The 26,764-nt window shown below is 41.8% G+C and overlaps 1 protein-coding gene across 1 annotated transcript in view; it reads left to right on the plus strand.

Annotated features, from left to right (window-relative positions):
- Nucleotides 1-2,445: 2,445 nt before the first annotated feature.
- Nucleotides 2,446-26,764, plus strand: part of Lrp6 (LDL receptor related protein 6) — a 125,139-nt gene continuing 100,820 nt past the window's right edge. The window contains exons 1-2 of the mRNA XM_075982513.1: nt 2,446-2,626; nt 24,580-24,973. Of these exons, the coding sequence (XP_075838628.1) occupies nt 2,572-2,626; nt 24,580-24,973 (449 nt within the window). The 5' untranslated portion in view covers nt 2,446-2,571. The remainder of the gene's footprint in view (nt 2,627-24,579; nt 24,974-26,764) is intronic.

Below are 26,764 nucleotides of genomic sequence, written 5' to 3' on the forward strand. Positions count from 1 at the left end.
AGACTTATGCCAGGGACCGTGTCTAACGTGCATGAAAATGACTGAGTGACAGATTAGTCCTATAAGAAGAATAGCATCCTTGGTACAGCTTACATTACAGAAGTTTACTTGGGTATCTTGAGAAAATCGGTAGTAAAAATACAATCTATTAAAGGAAAGGGAAGAAATATGCATGCATCTCTAGCCTCATATTTACTTTGTGTTATCATTTTTGGTCTTTTTTCAAATATGTGGTATGAGCGTGTGTACACATACGCACAAATGTATAGACTATATGTAGTTATATTTTACATAAGTGTAACTGAAGTTTTTACTTTCTTCCCCCAGTACACAAGACCGAAGCCTAGGGTCTTTTTTTTAAAAATTTATTTTATTTTATTTTGAGACAGGGTTTCTCTGTAGCTTTGGAGCCTGTCCTGGAACTTTCTCGGTAGACCAGGCTGGCCTTGAACTCACACACATTCACCTGTCTCTGCCTCTCGAGTGCTGGGATTAAAGGTGTGCACCACTGCCTGCCTAAGTCTACCACTAAGCCATACTCTTTTTCCTTCTCCACTTTAACCATTTTAAACTTAACTATATGTAAACTTTTTTTGTTGTTGTTTACAAAAGTGTGTGTGTGTGTGTGTGTGTGTGTGTGTGTGTGTGTGTACTGGAAAGTGTGAGGGCCAAGACATATATGTGGAGCTCAGAGGACAGTTTGAAGGAATTAGATCTCTCCTTCCACCACGTGGGTCCTAGGGATTGAGCTCAGGCTGTCAGGCTTGGCCCAGGTGCCTGGCCTACTGGGCCACCTCACCAGCATCCTTACAAATGTTTGCCAGAACTCGCGTACAACCCTCCAACCTGGGGGGTTCAGGTCCTGCTCCGGGGACTTGAGTGGCCTCAGATAAGTCCCCGAATTTCTCAAAGTCTCATTTTTCTCCTGTGTGCAAAGGAAAACAAGGTCCCATCTGATAACGGTGCCTGCAAGCCCTGGGTGAGCCCTTTTCCGGTTTGGCTGCAGATAAGGGCGTGTGATGGTTGGACACACCTGCTGATTCTTTTATGGTTAACTCTGGGAGCACCCAGCCGAGGTTGAAGCTGGTCAGGTGGTTGCAGAGGACACCTGGGCCATTACTTAGGGACACCCACTGCACACGTAGTGGTAGAAGTTGTTTTGAGGGTTTCGTTCTTTCTGAAGCAGAGAAACACTCATTCAATGCAACTTTAAAGCTCCAGACCAGCCCAGTCTTATTGCCTCTTTGCTGTTAGGTATCGATGCCCCTCTCTAAGTCCTTGTCATCTTAGTTTGCAAAAAAGTCTGTATTTCTGGAAAGGCACGAAAAATGTATGGAAAGGAAAAGAATTCTGTTTTCCTTTATTTTTTTTCTTGGTTTATATTCATTATACATAACGAGGGATACGATTCAAACATGTAATTTTCTTTCAACGTATTAACCCCTATGCGCACCCCTTTCTCCCCCCTTACTAGCTCTCTTCTTTTCCCCAGATAGTCATACGTTTCTTATCATGTATGTGTAAACCTATCTATCCATCCATCCATCATCGTCTATCTTGACACACACACACACACACACACACACACACACACACACACACACACACACACTCTAGATCCACATATGAGAGATACTCGTCTGAGTGTATAAAGCCGAAGACCCACAATCTTTGTCTTTTCAAGTTTGGTCTTTCTCGCATATATGTGACTACATATATATGTGTATGTAAAAAAGACTGCACACTGAGAGAAAACATACTTGTTTTTACTTAAATCTGATCTGGCTTATTTCACTTCATATGACGATTCTCAATTCAGCCTACTAGAAATCTTCGCGTTGGCTTCTGTACATGGTCCACCCGGTTCACCGCTCCCAGCGAGTGCAAGTCCAGCGTGTGCAAGCCGCACTCGCACTTTTTATGTCCCTATGCACCGCGCAGCCCGGGCACCGCAGCTCCACCTGGCTCCGCGACCGGGCGCACAAAGAGCGGCGCGGGCGGCGACGGGCCGGGACGCAGAAAGTAGTCCCGACCACGCCGGCCCCAGTGTCGGCCGACGTCGCCTCACGCCCTCCGCCGCCCGGGGAAAGAATCCCATTGGAATGCGCCCCGGGAAGGCCTTTCCCCGTCCGCCTGCCGGGGCTCGCGAGGCCCATCTGGAAGGGACACTCCGCGGGGAGTGGGCGCGCGCAGTGGCGGTGGCTCCCGGGCTCCGGCGGCCGCGCGCTGAGGAGGGGTCGGGCGCGCAGGGAGACGGCAGCGGCCCCGCGGCGAATCCCTGCGCCGCAGCGAGAGGAAGAGGCTGAATGAGGCGCCGCGCGGGGGACGTGGGGCGCCGCGGGAGGAGGCGGCGGCATGGGGGCAGGCGCTGGCGTCGCGCGAGCCCGGGCCGGAGCGGCGCGCTAGAGCCCTGACGTGCGCCCTTTTCTTTCTTCTTCTCGGTCTTCTCCCGGCCGCGGAAAGCATGAGCGTGCAGACCCGCCGCTGCGGCGGCCGCCCCGGCTCCTCGCTCGCGCGTCCCCTGGCCGCCGGTCGCCGGTGAGGGCCGCGAGCGCGCGCCGAGCGGGGAAGATGGGGGCCGTGCTGAGGAGCCTCCTGGCCTGCAGCTTCTGCGTGCTGCTGAGAGGTGAGGCGAGGCCGGGGCAAAGTTGCCGGGGTCGGGGAGAGGGGGAGGGGAGGTGGTGGGGACAGCGGTCGGGAAAGAGGCCTGGTGCCCGGGTGCCGCGCGAGAAAGGGGCCCGCGATCGGGGGCCGCGCCCGGCCACGGTGCACACCCCTGCCCGGCCCCGCGGAGCGCCCGGACAAAGCTGCGGGCCTCGGGGGTGACCCCGGCCCCCCGCACTCCGTCCAAATGACCGACTGTGCCTCGCTCTGCCTGCACTCCGGGCAGAAAGGGTCTTTTGTAGTTCGGCTTTCAGCACCATTGGTGTTGACCTCCTCCCTCGAAGCCCCCACCTTTCCCGTGTCTCTTAGGTGAACTTTTTTTTTCTTCTTCTTCAAACCTCACTATTTTTCCTCTCCCCTCCAGGCCTTGTTACAACTAATAATTGGCTTCCGTTTGGGATAGAATGATCCTGGGTGAGAGCACAGTTGGAAATTGACTCTAGGGTTATAGGTCGCGCTTTTCAGCATTGGCGACTCTTCTGAGCCCATAATAAAAACACAAACGTTGTCCTCGCAACCCCTGGCATTCAGGACTCGCCCCCTGTTTTCGGAGTGTGCAAGTGTACAGTTGGCACCAAGTAAGGAAGTCATCCTCGTGTGGCGAGGAGCCTATCCTGGGAACTAAATTATCATTTGCTGGGCACCCCTGGGAACTGCTTGGCACTTTAGTAAATAACAGAATGCCCCGGGTAATTTACTATGGGAATCGCTTAAATTGAGTGGCTCCGTGGTGTTTGGAATTGGACTGAGGAGCTGACACCTACGTCCTGGCTTTTTGCTGTGTGACAGTTTGCCAAGCGGAAAGCTTGTCGACGGTCTTCTCCAGTTGATGAGAGATTGGGCTGATGCTGTTGAGTGTGTGACCTGTGCAGGAATGTAGGTGGTGGTTGGCGCTGTGGCTTGCAGTTCTGCTTTTCTTAATTTCACTGTGCCAGTTAATGGGACCTCTCTGGAATTCTTAGTTATTAGCTTAACCAGCTAAACTTGTAAGTCCTCCAGAAGTAAGGAAGTCGACCAAGCAGAATAGTAACTAACAATCAATCTTACAAGCGGGACAGGTGTGTCATCTCCGTATATGTGTGGATTTGAGTAAGAGTAGTTGCCTTTAAAAAGAAGTAAAGTAAGCATTTTCTAAAAATAAGCATATCCCAAATTGTCTAGTCTTACTTGTAAACTCCGGAAAAGATAATTGCTGTTTAATTTCCATGGCAGAGGACTTCATATCATTACATACTCTAGAGATTTAATAAGTATGTGTTTATTTTGTTATAGTAAACTCTACTATGAAAGGAGATTTCGCTATAGCTGTGAGGAAGTTGTAATTGCGAATTTAATTGACAGGTTCCTAAGAGTTAAATGTAAGAGCCAGTGGATTGATTGGAGTTGTGAAAGCCCAAATCCATAACCTAGGCTGGATTTGGCTTCTGATAGTGTAGTTGCAGTTCTCAGCAGAGCATGGTGTGGTGCAAATGCTGTTTATTGTGATACCAGGTTTGAGTCTAGAGTAGATTCGTGACTTGGGTGTATTTGCGGTAAAGTTCAGAAGCATGATGCTATGTAACAAGTCCCAGAAGAAGTAACTGTCCAAAGTGGAGCTTCCTTTAAATGTAGCATAATAAGGCGATCTTTCTTCTGTTTAGCACTGATTGTGAGTACATATCATTTCAGTAAAACTGTCTTTTGATATAAAAGATTCTTGTTCCTAGTTTGAATTCTCTTTACTCCTTGATAATGTTAGCTTCTGTTATGACAGTTGCCCTGAGTTTTCCAGGAGCAAATTGTGATTTAATTCCTTGTAGTTCACAGAGCAGGTGGCGCTTCACACTGGGTGTGAGTCTGGGACTTTGGGCCATGAGGCCTTGTTTATCAGCAGTTGAGAATCATTTAGTACTGCCATGGTCGGGCAGCACCACTATCCCTGTTACCAGGTGATGAGGTTTATTGGAAAAACATTTGAAACTTGGGGATTTCAACCCAGAAGTCTTGAGTTTAAAGCCAGATCTTCATCTCCCAGCCTCCCAGGTTCTCCCAGCCTCAGTTTATCTATAAACCATGGGTAATGATACCTGTCTGTCTGATTTGCAGGGCTATTAGGTGTGTTTAATGAAGGAACATATAAAGTGCTTTCCAAATATTAATTAAAAAATGTTTTTAAGACAGGATTTTTCTGAGTTGCCCAGGCTGACCTCTAAATGCGACTATTCTCCTTCCCCAGCCTCCTGAAGCTCATAAGTGTGGTTTTGTGTGTGAAACTTTTTTGATTATGGATGTGTCCTCGATTGTTGGTGATTACAAATTTAATTTTCAGGAATGTTTAAAGTAGATGGTATTGTGGTCATTTGCAAGGAGCGGGGCCAGCTAGTTTCTCTGGGCAGGAGTGCCCAGAGTAGCTCCCCGTGGTAGCTGTGCATCAGGCAGACAGGGCTGTGCTCTGTTAGACTTCACAGCTTAGGTTAGGTCTAATCTACCTAGGTACCAATAGAAAAAAAAACAGTATCTCTGTTTCTAGATGAAATATTTTTGGAAAGAATTATAGTTCTATGCTGGGTGGTGGCGCACGCTTTTAATTCCAGCACTTGGGTTTAAGGCCAGTCTGGTCTACAGAGCGAGTTCTAGCACTAGATCCATAGCTACTGAGAAATGCTGTCTTGAAAAGGCAAACAAAAATTACAATTTCATAAAAGATTTATTTTTTTTAATTTTAAAAGATTATGTGTGTCTGTATTTATGAATGTAGAGGCCAGAAGCATGGATTCCCTGGAGCTAGAGTTACATGTGGTTGTGAGCCAGCACTGTGGATGCTGGGAATTGAACTCAGGTCCTCTTGAAGACAGTGTCAAGAATTACAGTACTTGAAGGCAAGCATGGAAGCATATGCCTGTAATTCCAGCTCATAAGGCCAGTCTAGACTACATAGTAAGTCAAACTTTATCAGTAACAACAACCATCACCCCCAATACACAAAATACAAACTTTGAAATGATGTCAAAATATGTACGTAGTAAATACATGCTTGGTTTTCTTTGAGGGGGCTTTTTAAACTTCTAATTATATTCTGTATAATATTTTTGGGGGAATTTTATACACATATACAATGTATTTTGGTTATATTCATCCCCCCACATTCCTTCACCTAGCTCCTCCCCCTAACTTTTCCTAAATCTGCCCTCACTCTAGAGTTCTTTCTCAAAATAACCCACCAAGTGCAATTTGTGTTGCCCTGTATACTCCTGAGTTTGGAGCCATTTACTGGAATGTAGTAAACCTAACGGGGGCCATACAACTGACTTTTCCTCTCCCAGAAGCCATCAGCTGTCCATAGCTCCTCAGGTAGCAGTGGGGCTCATGAGCCGCTCCCCACCTCCATGTTGGAATGCTGACAGACTTGATCTTGTGCGGGTCTTGTGCAGGTAACCCCAGCTGCTGTGAGTTCCTGAGTGCTGTGGTCCTGTCGTGTATAGACATTATTTTGCTCTGACCTCCATGACTTTTGGCTCTCTTAGGAGTTCCTGATCCTTGTGGTGAAGGGAGTGTGATGTAGATCTGCAGATGTCCCACTTGTGGCTGGCCTTGTTATGTGACAGCTCTTTGCTACCTGCCTTCCTACCCCTTCTCCCCCTTTGTGGACTGGTGAATGGGATCAGAGCAACCTAAAGTGTTTCTAATTTACATTCGTAGAAAATGGAGTCTTTCAAAATGGATTTTCCTTTAAATCAGGTATTACAAAGTTTTGGGGCCGTCAAATAGTCTTTGGCATGGGAATCAGGAGATCTAGGTCATAGTTCTAAGTTTGGTGTTCTGTGCTTGGGTTGGTCACTAAGTCTCCTTATACCTTATTGTCTTCATCAATGCAAGGGACCCTTTTGGAGATTTCTGCCCATTTAAGGGTTTTGAGAAGTCTTGAAGGTACAGGGGTCAGTTGTAGCTTTCCTTGCAGAGTAGCACTCAGACTTGACAGTGGTATGTTTTTTTTGTTTTGTTTTCCCTTTTTGAGACAGGTCTCCTTATAGACTAGCTGTTCCTGCCTCTGCCTCCTAGGTTCTGGCATTACAGGCATGTCCCACCATGCTTGACTCCTGACAGTGTATTTGTTATGTGCCTTCATGCTTGTGCACCTGTGTAGGGGCATGCGCTCCGTGTGTCCTCAATTGCTCTCCATCTTATATTTTGAAAAAGGTTCTTTCACTGGATGTGGGTTTCAGTGATTGGCTGATCTCAAGCCCCTGGGGTATTCCACTTCTGTCTTTACTTCCCCATGCTGAGGTTACAGATATTGCTGTGTGGGTTTTTACATGGGTGCTAGAAATATGAACTCAGGTCCTCCTGTTTGCATAGCAAGCATTTTGCCCACTGAACCATCTTTTTTTTTTTTAATGGTGAAAAAGTGTATATTTAGAATTAGCCGGCTGGGCTCAGTTTAGATGATTCCAATCTTGTTGGCAACATCCAGAGTATCATAATCAGGAGCCAACCGAACATATGCCTTCTTCTCTCTGTCGGGCCTTGTGAGGGTGTTGACTTTGGCTACATCGATGTCAGAGTTTCTTCACAGCCTGTTTGTCTGGTGCTTGTTGGTCTTGACTTCTCCAATGAACACAAGTGTGTTGTCTTCTATCTTCTTCATGGCTGACTCGGTGGTCAGGGGGAATTTGATGATGGCATAGTGGTCAAGCTTGTTCCTCCTGGGCGCGCTCTTCCGGGGGTATTTAGGCTGCCTTCGTAGCCGCAGGGTCTTGGGACGCCGAAAGGTGGGTGATGTGCGGATCTTCTTTTTGTGTCTGTGGACGCCTTTCAGCACTGCCTTCTTGGCTTTCAAAGCCTTCGCTTTAGCTTCGGCTTTGGGAGGGGCAGGAGCTTTCTTCTTCGCTTTTGGCGCCATCTTGACGAAAAGGCCTGAACCATCTTTTTAAAACATTTTTTTTTTTAAAAAAAAAAACATTTTAGGTAACTTTTGCTGTAAGAAACACACTGGAGAAGATAAGGTGATCTTTTGAGTTTTAGGCAGACTCAGGTGAATTGGTGATGTTGATGACAAGTTGGTTTTGTTTGATCTGGTGCTTTCGTCCTAGCTTACTTGTCCTAGGTTTGCTCATTTGGCTAGAGAATAATTTGTAAGCCTTTTAAGTTTCAGTTTACTGTTATCAGAAGTGCTAACAATGTTTACCCATCCATCTGTTTTTTAGGGATTTTTTTTTCTTTAATTAGAGCTGTTCCCATTTGCTAAGCTGACCTGTGTCCTTAACCACACTTTGACCATCAAAAAGCACTTATCTTTTTTCAGTATCAGGCAATTCTGTGAAGAGATACATTGATGGTAATTATTTTCTTAGAACAAAATTTGTCTGAATAATTTAGATGTATTGGAAAAACAAGTAAAAAATTTGGTACTAACTACTCTGGGAAACTGGTTTTCACTGTGGGAATTTTAGTGAAAGTTTATCTTTGGAGATGATTATAAAGAGACTCTGTTAGAAAGGTGGGTTTTTATCATCCTGTTTTCTGTCACTCTCTCTCTTCTGACAAGCAAGTTACATAGCCTGCTTTGCTTTCTGTTCAATCATAACCAGCACGATATTAGCGAGAAAAGGTTTGTGAAGGAGTACTGCCACTGGTAGGCGTTGACTAGGTGGCTGCTCCTGGTTAAGTCAGGCTTGGTGGCTGTAATCCCAACATTTACAAGGAAGTGGCAGGAAGATCAAGAGCTGAGCTTGAGGCCATCCCGTGCTACATGAAATCTTGTCTTAGAAAGTCCTATCAAAATGTATCCAACTTTAAACATTTAAATGCACACTATGCTTCAGTTACCACTTGCCTGTTGATAGTTTCAGGACTGTGTTTTTGAAAGTTTTAAATCTGTTACTGAAGCATTCTACTTCTGATGTTTGTGTCTTGCTTTATATGAAATAGGGTGATTGCTGGCTACTTTATATTTATTTTACATTATTGGCAGTCCCACTGTAGCCCAGGTTGGCCTTAAACTTGCTGCCCTTGTGCTGCCTCAGCCTCCCTTCATGCTGGGACTGCAAGGTGAACAGCCCCTCTCGGCTTTCTTTTCACCTTCTGTTTTCATGTGCAAATACGTCGTGTGTGTGTGTGTGTGTGTGTGTGTGTGTGTGTGTGTGTGTGTGTGTGTATAGGGGCGTGGGGGGGGAGGAGTGTTGGGGGGGGTGTTAGAAACCGGCATTTACCGTATTTTGAGGCAGGGTTTCTCACTGGTCTGGGACTTAATAGCAAGTGAGTCCCAGTGATTTGTTCATCCCTGCCTCCCTGTTTCTGGGTTACAGGCCCACTGCTTCTGGCTGTGGGTTTACTTTTATTTTTTAATAAAACATGGGTTATAGGGATTAAACTCAGGTCCTCTTGCTTGAAAGACATTTTAAAAATAGTACGTTATGGACTGGCCCATTCCCCTAGCCCCCTTTTACTTTCTGAAGGGTTATAGCTTTAACGCTGATTTAAGTGATGTTGACTATAAATAAGCTAAAGAGTGGAGAAGTCAAACTCAATTGATTGATACTTTTTCACCTAGTAAATGAGTTAAGTAAGATGGGTGTGGGTGGTACAGGCCTTTAATCTTTAATCTTTGGGAAGATCTCTGTGAGGAGTTCTGTGAGTTCAAGGCCAGTCTGGCCTACACAGTGAGCTCCAGGACAGCCAGGGCTGTTACATGGAGAAACCCTGTCTTGAAAAATTAAACAAAGAAAAAAGGAAAAAACAAAAGAGTTAAGTACAAGTAATAAATTTTATCAAAGTGATTAGAAGTATCCGGTTGGTGAGTTTTTTCCTGAAGACTGAGTAGATGCTATCTGTACTAAGTTCTTAAGCGTTCTTAGCCTTAGCATGTGTTCCTGTGTCTTCTGTAATAAGTTCCACTTTAATGACTCAAGCACTGCTCTTTAGGGATGACTGTGAAAGGCAAATACATAAAGAAGAATCAGTTTGCCCTTAACATGATTTATTTTGCTGGGTATGGCAGTGCAAGCCTTTAATTCCAGTTAGTTGAAGGCTATGACGGGAATATTGAAGTTTGGAGGCTCTAAATAAATAAAAAGTCTGTCTATTCATAAGTACAGAGAAAACGGTGTTGTTCGAAATTAGTACAGTTTTGTTTCTTACGGCGTGTTAGTTCTGGCAGTGATGATACTCAGGAAAGGGTCAAGCTGCTCAGGCATGAGATTAGAAAACAAGAAAAATTGCTTGGGTTCTTCTTGTTGAGTGATTGCACTTGGATGCAGTGGGTCTGTTGTCTATTTTCTGTTGTTTAGTTTGCTTAGAAGGGCCATGTATAAGTGCTTTGACCATTTGGAACTAATTTCAGGAGATTGGAGATGCAAGATGACGTTGAAGTATGTAAGTGACTAATTGATACCAGGTTCTTAGTGTGAAGAGAAAATGCAGAGGTCACCCTGATCATAGTTGCCATCCCCCCACAAGAAAAAAGGTCACTCAGATAATACAGTTTTTACCTTACCAAATACTTGACTAGGAGGTATTTTCTGCATTGGCCTTGGTTACTTTATCACTGTAAGACCCAGGTCACACGGTGTAGATTATTAGAGTAAGAATCTTTATTATTTATCGGCCAACTTTATTAGAAAGTGAAGATTAAGAATATTCCCATATTTTGGGAGGCAGAGGCAGGCGGATTTCTGTAAGTTTGAGGTCAACCTGGTCCACAGAGAGTTCCAGGACAGCCAGGGCTGCACAGAGAAACCCTGTCTCAAAAAACCCTGAAAGAAACTTGTATCTGTGCTTAAATACACAGATTTTTCCCTTCTTCTCTTTACTCCCTAAACAACAGTGTAACATGTTTTACAAAGTGCTTATGTGAGGCGCTATATTCTTGAGAGGATTAAAGAATTCAGGGTGGAATGTCTGTCTGTGTGTGTGTTAAATGTGCACACCATGCATGTGTGTTAAATGCTCATACTACACATTTTATATAAAATTTTTACATCTACAGGTTTTGGTAGGTGGCCTGAGTTAGGTGTGGGGTAGGAGGAAGAGTGGAAAGTGACTGTACTGTGCTCCTCTCTACCCCCATGTTAGGTGTGGAACCAGGGCCTGTGCATAAAGGCAAGCACGCTCCACTGAACTGCATTCAGTCCTTACTTTTTGGAGAGAGCTCAAATCTTGTGGTCCTTTTGCCTTTACCTCCTGAATGCTGGATTATTGATATGTTCTACCATTTCTGGCTCTGACTAGTCTTTTAAACCCATTTTTAAAAAGGCATAATTCACATAATGTAAAAATGTAAAAGTGTTCACATAGCATACAAATCTCCATTTTTAAGTGTCCAGTGGTTTTTAGTATATTGACAAAGTTGTAGATATCACTATGATCTTATTCCGGAACATTTTTAGTATTTGCCAGTAGTCTTCAAACCCCTTAGCAGTCCTTTGTATCTTCTCTGTCCCAGTCTCTGGTAATTGTGTATCCTCTGTGTCCTCTGTGGATTGCCCTTTATGAGACATTGTGTGGCTTTTTGTGTCTAGCCTCTTTCATTTTGCATAATTTTTGTAATATTTATCGTAAACATGAATCTGTATTTAGTCCCTCTTTATAGCTGACTAATTGCATTGTTTAAGATATGTGAAGTGAATATGGGCTTGATTGTTGGATTCTTTACCTTAAGTCATTTTTTAAAACTTTACCCTCCCCCATTTGTTTTGAGAAAGGGATTTACTGTGTAGTACAAGCTGGCCAGGAACTTGGAATCTTCCTGCTTCAGCTTCCTGAGTCCTGGGATTATATGCATGTGTCACTACACACAGCAGAAACCTCAACAACTGTTTGAGGTTACTGAATAGATTACAGAGTAGTATTTCTGTTGAGCTGCTGAGATTTACCTAGATGCTTACTAGCATTTCTTGTTTTTCTCTTTGACTTATAAATAGCTGTGTCTTAGATAAACCAGTTGTGTGTGTATGTACACGTGTGTGTACGTGTGTGTGTACACACGCATGTGGTGGCCAAAGGTTGATGCTGGGTATTTTCTTCAGATACCCGCCCTATGTATTGAGACTTGGAGCACATTAATTTGGCTAGATTTGCTGGCCATGAGCTTCAGGGATTGCTTGTCTCTCCTAGGTGTTTTTTAAACCTGAGTTCTGGGTATTGAACTTTGGGGTCTCATGCTTGCGCAGCAAGGCACTTTACTGTGTCATCCTCCTAACTCTTCCTTAATAAACTATTTTACTTTTGATACTCACATCTACCGAGTCCATATCTACTAAACTCATATTTAGAATAATAAGAAAAGACTTAGAATTCTGTGTTGTTTGATTTTACACCTTAGGTAGGTGGGCGGCTGACTTAAGGTTGCCTTGCTAGTGCTCTGCTCTGCAGCTGCACCTTCAGTGTTTCCACCTTTTAACCTAAGACAGGGTGTCACCATGAGCCCAGGGTGGTCTGTAATTGATAATTCTCCCATCTCAGCTGGGATTATGTGAGTGTACCACTGTGTTTATTATGGTTTTTGGAATGATCCTGAAAAATGATTTATTGATCTTTGAGACTGGGGCTTGGTATGTTGCCCAGGTTGGCCATGAACTCCTGGTCCCAAGTGATTTTTCTTCCTCATCTTTTTAAGTAGCTGGGCAAGCAAATGTCACCACACCCAGCTAATCACTTTTTATAAAAGATAAAATGATTTTGGAGTTTGCAAGTAGATGGTTTGTTACAGGATTGCAGATAAAAACCAGTCTGTACTTAGGTAGAAGAGAGGTTCATCTTAGCAAAAGCTCTTTCCTTAGCCCACCACCTAGTTCAGCACCAAATACAGGGACACTTGGTTTCTAGGGAAGGGCCAGAAAGCCAGCAGGAACTCCGTGGGAGTTGAGCCAAGTGGAGAGGGTAAGCAGATTGCATGATCAGAACGTCTAACTGGAAAATTATGTTTTTGTCTGCTCAGCTGATACTTGGAATGAGGGAGCAAGTTGTGCATCTGCTTTCTTAAACTTAGGGTGAGCCAAAGTTTAAGGGCTTGGAGGAACGAAGTCTGGCTGAAGTTTGGTCAAGCCTAGTCAGCAGGGACTGTGATGTGCATTTGTCAGATCCCTGTTGTCTAGAACAGAACTTGTCTCCCTTGGAGATGGAACAGAATGTGAGGTTGTGAGGCTAGCCTCTTTAGAGTTGGCCTGATTGCTCTCGTGGGTGTGACAAGAGTAGTACTTTGCCACACATCGAATGGGTCTTTTAATGACTTTGCACAGAATTTTGAAAGGACTTTCAGATTAGATTTTTTAAAAGCCTTTTGAGGCTAGAAATATAAGTATTAAAGAACTCACCATCAGGTTTCAATTCCGGATAAGATTTGGATTAATTCCTGTATTTCAGATGTTTTCCAAATACTCTGGGATTTTGGGGCTTGCCAGGAAGTCACCATCCTTTATGTACCTGTGAAACTGGGAACTCTATAAGCCAGAAAGCAGGGCAGGTTTCCAAGGAAGCTCTGAACATAGCCAGTACACTCTGCTACGTGGAGCTCCTTTAAAGTCTGTGATCCCATGAGACTGAAGCTTCAGCCCATCTGGTGCTTCCAGTTTGGAGACAGACTGAGTGAACTTAGGGAGTAACTGTATTCAGGAGGAACTTTGGAACTGAGGAGATAGGCAAGAAGAAAAGGTAACGCTTAGATTACAAAGGATTAGACTGTTACTAGCAATGGAGAATTTAAGAAAAGAGAGAGAGGTATTACTTACATCCAGGAAGTAGGGCATTAAAGCATCAGCAATATTTTAAACAAAACCCACAATCATCCTTTAACAGGTCATTCAGCTCTGTGTAATTAATTCTTGTTCTGCTGGGTCTGTGTGTTAGTTTCATGAACCCATCTATTTGTCTACCTGCTTTTTGGAAATCCTGACTCAGTCTTTTTGTGTCATCTAAAGAGATGCCATTGGACACCTGTGCACAAGAGTCACCTGGCACAGTGGCCTTTTTTTCAGTGTCAATTTTTTCTTTTGAAGATGAATATTTGCTGATTTGCAAGTGTGTCCCAGGAAGCATCAGAGTAAAATCACATGGTATGACTTTAACTCTAACGAGTGGTTGCAACAAAAATAATGCAGTTGTATTGTGTGTAGTGGTTTTTGAAGCATGCACACCAAATTGGGTCCATCCAAAAAAGTTTTATTTAAGATGCCTGTAAGCAGACTGATAAACTTTATTTTAAAAGGGGAGTGGCTAGTATATCCAATAAGTGAATATAGAAGAATATAACATTTCCAGAGAAAAGGCTAAAGATATAATCCGCAGACATAGTGTTCTCAAAATACCAAGCAAACATAGAGTATGTCAAGAGCAAATAAACATTATCAATTAAAAGACTTAGTAAGTTTGGAATGAACACTTCTTGTCCATACAGTAAAATATCTTAAGTTAATGATATGAGTTTTCAACTAAGAACCCTAGTCTACTTGGAAGTTACTGCATTCAAATTAAAGAAGTTAATTGCGACCAAGTTAACACTGAACCAAAAGTATAATAGGAATGGACTGCACTGTATTGTATTCTTGGAGACCAGAGCTCTGATAATAGAAACTCATCATTAATTTCTAGCAGTTTTATACTTGTGTACATCTTTTGAAATAATTCAGATAAATGTCTCCCCTATACTCCTATAATATATACTTCTATAACATAGGGAGGATAAACTTTCTTTTGATAGTGTCTACCAATAGAATTTTTAATGTTTGATCAGATAAACAAAATTATTGTTAACTTTGAACTTTTACATTTTAACAAAAAAAGATCTCGGGTCCTCTGAGAGTTTTAAAGGCAATACCTTCGACACTTCATTTAGGATTTGAGTTTGAAAGGGCAGAATGTTATTTGTTGTTAAGAGGACTGAATGTTTGGTAATATAGGTAGGATTATGGATCACATAGGAGGTGATACAATGGTAAAAAATAGTTATTAAATTAGGCTTTTGTTTGTTTTGTTTTTGTTTTTAAATAATCCAGAGCATAATAAAATCAACATTAAGCTGATAGGATAGAGAACCTATGCTTTCCAGAGGGATTATTGTAGTTATTTAGAAGGCAAAGCAAACCTTTTAGATCTGTTAATCTCATACCTTTAACTTAAGAATATTTATTAATTTTAATAGGGAACACCAAAATTTATTTTTATAAAGATTCCAAAGAAACTTGTATATAAACTTATTGGAGCCTAGCTAATTTTGACTTGAACAACATTTTTTTCTATGAATAAATTAAAAACTTTTATAGCCATTTAGATTTTGTTATTATGTCGTACATTTCATTTCATAACAATGATCATTTGACTTTAGCACAAAACTGTTGTCTTTTCCCTTCACAAAAACATAACCCTTTGTATCTTGCATACAAAGTTGTTCCTGTGTGTCATTTTGAATAGTCTCATTTACATATAAAATTATAGTTCATGTAATTGCAGCAACTGATGTTTTAAGAGAAAGCTACTTGGTAGATAATTGTGAAACTTGGACATCAGCTTTTCATAGTAGACGAATAGAACTTATGAATACACCTCTTTCACCTTTTTATAGCTGAATGTTTTTTGACAGCGCAACTCTCTCTCTCTCTCTCTCTCTCTCTCTCTCTCTCTCTCTCTCTCGTTATAACTCTTTTTTTAGTGGTGTTGAGAGTCAAACTTGGGGCCTTACACATGCTCACTGAGCTGTATCCTGGCCCAGTACAGCGTTTCAGTGTGGCAAATTGAGTGTGGTGGCACAGTCCTTTAATCCCATCACCTGGGAGGCAGAGGCAGGTAGATTTCTAAGTTCCAGGCCAGACTGGTCTACAGAGTTCTAGGACATCCAGAGTGACACGGAAAAACCTTGTCTCAAACAGACAAACAAGCAAATACACCCAACCCCCCTTACATATTTAGCTTTTCTGGTATAAAAGTAAGAGGCAAGAAACTACATAATTAAAAAATATGTTCAGTATTATAGTTTACTTAAAATAACCTTAGGTAATAAACATCCGTGAACTAATGTAGCACAACTCTGAAGTTTAATAGTACTAAAGATTTTGGACGCTATCTTTACGTTGGGTTAGTGTATGATGCATGCGTGCATATGTGAGCACATGCAGTGTGCACATTTGGAGGCCAGATGTCAAAACGTTGTTTTTTGAGACAGGGTTTTGCACCGAACTTGGAGCTCATTGATTTAGCCATGCTGCATTGCTAGAGTTCCAGGGATCCACCTGCTTCTGCCTCCAGCACTGGGATTAGGTTGTACTACAATTCCCCTGTGTTTGTATGGGCTCTGGAGATGAGCACTCAGGTCTCATGCTTGTACAGCAAGCTCTTCACCAACTGACCTTTTTCCTGGCCTACATTGGCTTGTTACAATATATAATTTTTGTTAAAGTAGAGTTTGTCAGATTAATGACTCCTTTCAACTAAATGCAAATGCAGGTATAATGTTTGTTGATTTGGTCAACTAAACTTTATAAAAGTTTAGCAAAATATATCTAAAGAAAATAAAGATTTATGCTAGTATATATATGATGAGTAGCTTAGAAGACATAGAATACATTAATTACCACTTGCAATGTTTTATTTTTCATCTCTTTCATGCTGGAAATTGAACCCAGAACCTTGTGGATATTGATGGGTATTGTGCTGAACCACATGCTTGTGTAAATTTTAGTAAACTAACAATATTTAATTCGTCTCTCGTTAGATGAACCAAATTCACTTTAACTTCCCCCTTTTGAGACTGTGTAATCTAGATTTCCTTAGATTTGATTTGGAATCTAGGCTGGCCTAGAAATTTTTCTGTTTTAGCTTCCTGAGTGCTGGGATTACAGGTGATTTAAAACATTTGGGTTAGTTTCTATAAAAAATACTTTTGAAAGGCACATTTTGGATATCTCAGGAATGATGGACTGATGGGAGATCAGCTGTCTTATTGGCTGTCTCCAAATCTCATCTGAGTGTATAAGAACCCGCTTCTAGCTCAATTTCTGACTTCTGCATGAATCCCTGGGGGAGGATGGGCAGCCTCAGGTTTATGCAGGCCTATGGTGTTTGGGAGTTTGGAGATGAGGGGGAAGAATCTGTTAACATACAGGTCATTGAGCTTAAGGAGCTTGGGGTATTGAAGAAAGGTACATGAAAGGATTTCAAGGAGGTTGAATGCAGAAGTAAGGAAGAGTGTGTTGGGGGGGGGGTGATGGAGGCCGTGCACCTAGGTGAGCCAGTAGGAGAAGATTGCAGGTTTTTAAGGACATTGAAGTTCTTCTCAATTATCTTTAGTAGAATTTTGCCATTTGTGAGGCATTGAGCTGGTTTGGTGTCTTGAGAGTACAGCATGTGGTCAGAGAAGAGGGAAGGCATCTGTTAAAGTTCCTTGTGAGGGTTTAAAGGGTCTAGAAAAGGGTGCTCCTTTGTGAAGAGCCAAGGAAATACCTTTGTGTTACCGCCTGTAGGAGGAAAGGGAAAGTGGAAGAAAGACCCTAGAATACTTCTGTTAGTGTCAGAGACCATAGGCAGAGGAACTGATTTCTTTGAAAGATCCGAAGCAGTTCCTTACGCTACTCCAGCAGTTAAGAGGTGTGGAAAGAACTAGTTTAAGAGGTTTTGCTCAGGATGCTGTCTCGGTTGTCGGGGTTAAGAGCATTTGTTGCTTTTGTAGAGGACCTAGTTTCAATTCCCGAAACCACACAACAGCTCATGTCCATCTGTGACACCAGTTCCAAGGGTCTGATGCCCTCTTCTGACCTCCTTGGGCACCAGGCATACACATGACATACAGTCTTGCATACAGACACATTTTAAAAAAAGTTGATCTCAGGAACACAGCCTAGCCACATCTCTAAACAGGAGAGACATTCAAATTATTCTCAGAGCACTGTCTTTGGGCTGGGGTTGTCACACACCCATAGATGAAGTTTTCTTCCCTTACAGGTGATGTCACCATCCAGATATTGAATGGAAGTAAATTTTAGGCAGGCCTAAGTAGAAAAATGCCTAACAAAAGGTCATGTTTTGATAGTAGGACCTTTAGGAATCTCACAAATATACGGAAAGACTCTTTAACAGGTAATGGTGACAGTGCTGTAGGGTTTTTGCTGGGGAGGTGTTTAGGTTAGTTGAGGTTAGCAGGTGTCAGAACTAGGTCAGTTTAGCAAATAACTTTTGGTGTGGTCTGCTGACTGCTGAATGATGATTAAGAGAGGATTTTCAGGGGCTAGGCTGTGGTCGGTGGTAAACCCTTACCTAGAATCTAGAATGTATAACGCTTTTGTTCTGTCCTCAAAATTGCAGAGAGAGAGAGAGAGAGAGAGAGAGAGAGAGAGAGAGAGAGAGAGAGAGAGAGAGAAGAAAGAAAGAAGGGTACAGAAGGGAAGGGGAGAGGAATCACATCTGTTGAAGCTGAGGGTGCTTAAGCCAAAGTTTAAGGGATGATAGAAGCCTGACTACATTTAAAGCCATTCCAGTGGGTAGCTTCATGGATGTTTATGACTCTTGGTTAGAACTTAAAGTTTTTTAGTAGATAAGTTTGTTTTTCTGGGCTGGGGATGTCTTCTAATGGCTTTTCACATGCTAGATAAGCACTCTACCCTAGAGCCTATTTACCTTGCAAGGTAGATTTTTCCCTCCCCTTCTTTCCCCTCCCTTCCATTCCCTTCCCCTTCCTTTCCCTTCCCTCCCCTATTCATTTATTTATCCATCTGTTTATTTATTTTGTGCGTGCACTTGTGAAATTCAGAGGAAACTTGGGAGGAATAAGTTTTCTTCTGCCACTATGGGGATTCTGGGAATTGAACTCAAGTCATCAGCCTTGTTGGCAGGCATCTTACCTGCTGAGCTAGCTTTCCAGTCTCTAAATGAAGTTTAGATTAGCTTTGAAATGTGGAAGATTGCTTTTTGTTTTTGTTTTTGGCAAGACTGGGGTCTAGCCATGACTTTGTTCATGCCATTTAAGTGCTCTGTCACTGAAATATATCCCTAGTCCTGGAAAATTGCCTTTAAATATTAGTAAACATATCTACCATATTACTGTGTGTAGTGAACTCAGCTAGGCACCAGGAATAAAGTACTTATAAGGCATATATATAGCTCTTATTTCCAAGGAGCTGAGATCCTAGTTGAGGTAGAAAATATACCTCAAAAAAGGTTAGTGTGGAGCTGGTGGGATTACTCACTGAGTAAAGGCACTTGTCCCCAAGCACGAAGACCTGCGTTTCATTTCCAGAACTTATGCAGTAGGAAGAGCTGACTTCTGAAACTTGTCATATGGCATTAAAGTAGTGATATGTGCATGCACACACAGACACACACACACACACACACACTCAAAAATAAAATAATAACAAAAAAGCTGGGTGTACTAGTATGTATCTATAGTCCAGCCCCCTCTCCCCCAAATGACCATGTTTAAACAAGCAAACAAAAGCTAATACTAAGTGATAAAAGACTGTGGGCTCTACATTGTGGAGATTCAAAGAGGAAAGATGTAGATAAGATTTGAATCTAGCCTTGAAGGATTTAGATTTGCTCACTGGGAGAGAGGCATGAGCGAGTGGGAAAGTGGGTACACTGGTGATGGATTATATGTGATGTGCTCCCAGTCTGTATGTTAAACTCTGTTTTTATGTGCAGAAGTGGTAAAAAATGAATTTGGAGTTCAGGGAGGAAGTTGAATAGTGGAAAACTGAGCTGTTGAGTCTTCATGTCTTATGCAAAGGGAATGAGAAAGCTTTTGAGTTGGGTGAAGCACAACCATATATTCCAATGTCGAGATCATTCATTGTTAGAGTAGTGTAGATGTGAGCTGATGAAGCCTAGGGCAACAGAGTGGTTCTAGAAATGAGAGGGCACATTTACAGAAATGGTAAAAAAGAGTTAATTACACGGTAATTGGCAGGGGAAAAAAGGAGGCATGCTCTTAGTAAGGTTAGGAGACCTGGGCTGGGGAGATGTCTCTATGTAAAAGTGCCTCTGTGCCAGTGTGAGCACCTGAGTGTGGATCCCAGGCACCTGTAAAGCCAGGTGTGCTGTGACCCCAGCACTGGGGCCAACCAGTCTGGGCTTAACGAGAGATCCTGTCTCAGAAAGACTTGTGATGTCCACCTTTGGTGTCCACGTGTCTGCATGCCTGGGCTTGCGCAGTCATCCACACTTGCACACACTGACCTGTACCATCCCCACCCCACAAAGAGTTGGAGCATCTTTGAAGAGTTTTATTTAGGGAAAAGTAATGAGTTTTAAGTCAATGATAGGAAGATTGCAGCCCCCCTCCCCCACCCAAGAAAGGCCGGGGGGGGGGGCTGGACAGAAGATGATGTTAAGTTAGGTTGAAGAGGATGGCTTAGAAAGTTGTGTAGAGTTTCGTGATGATCAGGAGAATCTGGGAAGTTGTTTCATTTTCTTATTTGGGGACTAGAGGTCTCGGAATACTATGTATAAGAAGTAGGAGAATTGAAACAGACAGAATAATAGGTAGTATGGTTTGGAGAGAACATTCTACTGGTAGGACTATAGCGATTGCTGTAGAGAAGTAAAGAATAAGAACCAAGAAAAGGTTGTTAGTTAGGTTTTATTTAAGCCTTGAAGATTGCAGGTTTAGTTGAGTAGACAGAGTGGATGGTGGTGTGAGGTGTAGTTAGGAGAGAGAAGTATTTTCTTGATAGTAAGCAAGGTTAGTGTTGGATACCTGAGCTTGCCACGGGCCTTTGAAGAGGTGGAGCAGCTGATGGAGCTAAGTTGCAGAAAGAGTGAACCTGAAATGTTGCTTGATCCCACAAAGGGAGGGCATTCTCCACCTTCTTCTGAGAACAGGGGAAATAGGTATGTAGCCCTAGCTGGCCTACAGATGCTTATGCAGATCAGGCTGGCCTTAAACTTTCAGAGATCCATCTACTTCCTGTGCTGGGATTGATGGTGTGTGTGTCACACCAGGGCCCAGATAACTTTTTGAGAAGTATAAGTAAGATGTTGAAGATGTGACCCCTGCTTATATCCTATAACCCAGGGAGAATTTTGACTGTTTGAGACCATTCTGGTTTACAGAGCAAGACCTTGTTTCCATCAAAGTGGGGGTGGGGGGATGTCTGGCATTTAATCCTTCTTCCTGAGACACTGTGTTTACACGTTGATTTGAGAATGAAATTAAGTGGACCTTGAGAGCTTGTTTGGAGATTCTAGCAGGGGAGTGCAGCTACTCCTGTACCTTTGACTGAAGACTGGTCCTTCTTTATTTTGTGAATAAAAGTATTTTGTGCACTCTTTGACCGAGTGCACAGTTTTGGGAGGGATGCACATGGAAGCAGTGAGCAAGGAAGGCAACACTCGCCTAGCCAGCCAGATCAGCCAAACCCACCCTGAAGATTAGTCGGGTAACAGATACCCTCACATCCATTGGAGGGTTAATGTGTGGGAATCTGTAGTGCAGAGGAGGTTCAGGAAGGAGTTTGGTAGGGATTTGATGAAGGAGAACAGATTCTTGAGCTCCTGCAAGTGTTTGCTAAAGAAATGTGACTGCTGTTTGAATTCTGTTTGAATGAAGTCAGGTAAACATTGTGGAGTGAGCACACGGTGTGTGTTGTGCATGCTGACAGGAAACGAGTGTGTGGAGTCTGTTGCATTTAGTAGATATAAACGGCATTACAGTTTTGTCTACTACTCAGCAGATATGGGTAGCGATGTTGTAGACCCTATTCATGCATCAGAAGAGTAACTGTACAGATGGACTTTTTGTTAATGTTCAGGTTAGTGTACAGTCCTTAGAAACCTGCAATCACAGGTAGAGCTGTTAACAGGTTAATGTCCAGTCCCCAGAATGCTCAACCATAACTAGCACTACAGAATTAAAACTATTAGTTGGCTTCTGTTCTCCTCCAACTCCAGTGACACCCATAAAACTCATGAGACTTTAAATTACCAGAAAAGTTCTTTAAATTTTTGTAGAGAAAACTGTTCAGTGGAAATATTAAAATTTGACAAGTCTCTTGTCACTTAATGCCATAAACACGTTTAGTGTATATTTCCTTCGTGAATGATAGAGCCATAAAGAAGGTATCTGTTAACTATTACATTGTTTTTACTCTTGAATTGTAAGGGTTAAGTGTCCTGGGAAATTTTTTTTTTTTAGTTTTCTGCAGCCTTTGGCATTGAACCCTTCACTAATAGGAATGTTTTTTTCTGATGTTTCTTTTTGGCTTATACTATAAAAAGCTGAATATAAAACTATTCAATAGTGACTATTGGGACTGGTTCATTAGTGTGATGTGTGCAAGTCTGCCATGAGTTCAGGGGAATCTAAAGTCTGTAGTAGTTGCACAGTAAGACGAAAGGACTCAGTTTATTTCTCAAGTGAAGTGGTTGCCCACAGATGTTTGACGGAGAACCCTGGGTTTCAGTATGGTTGGATCAGAAATTCATGTTATCTAACAGATGAATAGAACACTTGTTTGACCAGTGCGGTTCTAAACATGGGCTTAACCATTATATTTTTTTGTAGTTTTATGAGCCACTTATTTTTTCAAATTAGTTGTAATTTATAAAAGAGGGGTTACTTTTAGGGGTGGATAGTCAAGCTCAATTGATATTCTTGCACATGGACCCTGGTTCTGATTACTAATATTCACAGCCATCTGTAAGTCCAGTTCCAGGGGATATGCCACCCTTTTCTGGCCTCTGTGGACACCAGGCATGCATGTGGTGAACAGATGTGTAGGCAGAGAGTGCACACACACACACACACACACACACACACACACAGAGAGAAGCTTATTTTCAGATCATATAAATCTTTTCCTATTTACTGAAAACAAAACACTCATAAAATAAGAATAAATAGGTTTTTTTTAATTTGTTTTTTTTCGAGACAGGGTTTCTCTAACAGTTCTGGCTGTCCTGGAACTCAGCTTTGTAGACCAAGCTGGCTTTGAATTCACATAAATATACACCTGCCTCTGCTTTCTGAGTGTTGGTGTGAGCCACCCCTGCCCGGCCAATAAATACTTTTGAAAAGAAAATGGTTAGTGTCGATAGTTTTTGGGTTGGGCTTTGAACAGTTTTAGACCTTATGTAACTATGAAAGAATATCATGGATTTTGTGTTATATTATCATTCTTGTTGCCTTGTTTGTGGCCTTTGTTCTAGCTTCTAGATCATCACTTTCCTTTGCTGACACTACCCATATTTGTTCATTAAGTTTAAATGAACTAATGTTTATAAAGTGAAAAATTAGTATCGTATTAGCTGTATTTTACGTGCTCTGTGATCATATATGGCTGATGGTACTCATTGTGCAGTGATGACTTCCCATTAACACAGGAAGCTCTGTAGGACAGTGGCACTCAGTGTTTAATTGCTGCTTGATACTAGGAAAGTAAATCAGAAACTTGGGATATATATTTAATAGAAAAACCCCAGAATTTATACTATTACGGTCCTAGCAGCTCAACTTTATCAAAGTTAAATGTTATTTCTCTCTGATAGGGTTTATGTTTAATTGTGATATTAGATCTAGTTAGAGATTATTAATATTGAACAGCATAAAAAGCTATAGTATTAGGTTCTGCTAGGCTGCTTATTTAAGTTGTATTAAGATACTGATATTGTATGTCAATAGATGTTGCTTTTTTAAAGCGTAAAATATGGGAAGGTCTGATATGTACATACAGCTGTGAAGCTGTCTTCATAATCGAAATAAGTTTCCTTATACCCGTGTGGGAAATGCGGCTCAGTGCTGAGTGCTTGCCTGGCATATTCACGTTCTGGGCTCAGTTCCTAGCACTGCAGAAAAACAATGGGAACTTAAGTCTTGTTTCCTGTTCTTTTCCACAGCTCACCTCAAGAAGATCATCCTTTTGTCAGATTAGATTAGTTGACATTTTCTATATGATTTCGTAGATGAGCATCATGAAATAGTTTTCTTTTTACTTTAGCATCTTTCTCCATGTTTTACTTAGAAATTAATTCATTTTTCATGTATAAATGATTCATTACTTCTTAGAAATGGTGGTTGACTTTGATTTTTGGAGACAGCTTCTTTTAGCTCATATTGACCTAAAAATCCCTAGGTAGTCAAGGAAAACTGAGCTCTGATTTTTCTGTCTCTTCATTTCTAGTGCTGGGACAGCAAATATGTACTACTACTTCTTATTCTATTAATATATCACTGTTGTTGATTACATTTGGGGTGATTCTAATTTATGATATTACAAACAAATTTATTTGAACATTTATTTGTCAGTGTTTATATTGATATGTATTTATTTCTCCTTAGCAAATACTTAAGTGTGTAGTAGCTGGATCATATGGCCAGTTGTACATCTAGCCATTAATAAACTGTCAGCTGGGACTGAGGCAGTAGTTCATGGTGAAGTGCTTGCATGGCATACTGGAGGACCCTGGGTTTGATCACCAGCTCTGTAACCGGACAGCTAACCGAACACTTGCCAACTCTTTTCCTACTAGTAGAGCATGAGTGTTTTAGTTACTCTTTTTTAGTATGTGTAAGTTTTTAAATTGTGTCTGACAGACTCAATAAGAAAAGACACCTGGGTGGAACTTATTTCAATTCTCATTATGTTCTTTTTTAAAGTGCTAGAAAAACATTTTAAATGTGAAAAGATTTTAGCCAGTTCGCTATTGATTTACTTCCCATTTAAAGAAAAGTATGTTTTATTTATGTGTGTGGATGTGTGACTGTGTGAGTTTATGTGTACCACATGTGTAGCGTCTGTAGACCCAGTGGTTGTGAAACACTTGATGTGGGTGCTGGGAACGAAACCCAGGTCCTTTGCCAGAACAGCAGGCCTTCTACCTGCTGAACCACTCTCTAGCCTTTTTATTTCCCACTTTAATTTTGATAGTATTTGGTCACAGATGCTAATTTGAAACCCAATTCATAAGATTTGATATGTTTTCTTCTTTCTTGCTTATGTATTTTTCTTTTTGTTTCAGCGGCCCCTTTGTTGCTTTATGCAAACAGACGGGACTTGAGATTGGTTGATGCTACAAATGGCAAAGAGAATGCAACGATTGTAGTTGGAGGCTTGGAGGATGCAGCTGCGGTGGACTTTGTGTTTGGTCATGGCTTGATATACTGGAGTGATGTCAGCGAAGAAGCCATTAAGCGAACAGAATTTAACAAAACTGAGAGTGTACAGAATGTTGTCGTTTCTGGATTATTGTCCCCGGATGGGCTGGCATGTGATTGGCTTGGAGAAAAATTGTACTGGACAGATTCTGAAACTAATCGTATTGAAGTTTCTAATTTAGATGGATCTTTACGAAAAGTTTTATTTTGGCAAGAGTTGGATCAACCCAGAGCTATTGCCTTAGACCCTTCAAACGGGTAAGTGTCTGTGTAATGTACAGAAGGCTCCAGTTTCTTTGTCTAGTCTTCTCCATTGGTAAGCACTTCTCACTGCTAAAGGGTGGGGGAGCAGGAGAAATGGGACTCCTGGTTTTGTTTTCAAGTATACTTGACTATGGAAAGTTGGGTTTATTCTTAAATGACAATGTTTATCCACAGTTGGTGGGGGTGCAAATTAAGAGAACCTTTGTGAAAATCAGTTTGGAGATCCCTCAAAAAATTTAAAATAGAATTACTGTGTAACCTCATGATTTCATTCCTGGGCACATGTCCAGAGAACTATATACCCTAACATAGAGATATTTGCATGTCCATGGTTATTGCTGCTTTATTCACTACAGCAAAGTATTGGAATCAACCTCGTGTCAGTCAACAGATGAATGGATAATATTATGGACACTGTTCAGCTCTAAATAAAAGTAAAATTTAAAATTTCCAGGAGAAGATATAGTGGGGAGGGCCTTGGACCTTCCCCCAAAGCAATGTGCCTTACCCTCTCTGAGGATTGGAAGGGGTGGGGTGGGAGGGTATGTGGAGGGAATGGGAGGAGGGGAGGGAGTGGGAACTTGGATTGGTATGTATAATGGAAAAAGATAGTTTGTTTTCTTTCTTTTAATATACTTTAATATATACATACATACATACAACACAAACACACACAAAAATTTCCAGAATTGGCCCTGCCCATTGCTCATCACTGTAAGGGGATGAACTAGCCAGGGCAGTTCTGGAGAGCCCACCATAGTGGCAAAGACGGGGGAGCTGGCAGGCCAACAAACGCTGAAAGGACCCAGGCCCAGAACCAGAATTATATATTGTCCAACCCCAACATCCAGCCCATCTGTGACCTGCTGGAACATGGGGGTAGGGAGTTGGGTGAGGGTGGGGTCAGCCCTGTAGACCCAGGACTATAGGGCCTCCATGACACAGGGCACAACCTGTTGTCTAGGAAGAGTCCCAGTGAGGGCTCCTTGTCGATGGTGCAGCAGAGACCACAGGCCTCGAACCTGAACAGTGATTCTTTTCAATAAACACCTGCATGTAAATTTATGTGCATAAAGGGGTTTACTGAGCAACTCACTGTTACACTGTGGCTTCCATGATGAGATTTTTCCTATTTTTGTCCGTCCATCCTTCTTTTCTTCCTTCCTTCTCTTAAATCTTATTTTGTTTATTTTGGTGTGGAGAGGGAGATGGGTGGGACCGGGAGGAATGATGTGAATGACACAAAGAATAATAAAAAAAATTTCAGGAAAATGGATGGACTTAGAATGTAAAATATTCAATGAAGGCTCATAATTTCAGAAAGAAAAAAACCTAGATGTTTTCTAACATATGGGGAATCTACTCAAACACACACACACACACACACACACACACACACACACACACACACACACACACACTTATAAAGATACAGTATAACAGTAGGAAAGGGTAAATATTAGGGGATTAGGGAAGACTGTACATGATGGACATGAGATATGAAAAAGGCTGTAAAGCTAATTGTTTTTCTAGTTCTAATGCGGTTGTGGATTTTTTTTTTGTTTTTAATGGTGAATAAATCCATTAAGTGAATGTGTAAAATCTAATGTGAAGCTTATGGCTTCAGAATTGATATTAAAACTGTACAGAAGTTCACTGAGATGTATAGACTTTGAGCCTGCTTGGTTTTGGTGTGTGAGTTTTATTTGCATTTTTTTATAATAAAGCTTATAAAATTAAGAAATACAAAAAACAACAATATAGTTTTGTTTTTTACAGAAGATA

This window comes from Microtus pennsylvanicus, chromosome 8 (assembly GCF_037038515.1).
Source record: "Microtus pennsylvanicus isolate mMicPen1 chromosome 8, mMicPen1.hap1, whole genome shotgun sequence".
Lineage (NCBI taxonomy): Eukaryota > Metazoa > Chordata > Mammalia > Rodentia > Cricetidae > Microtus > Microtus pennsylvanicus.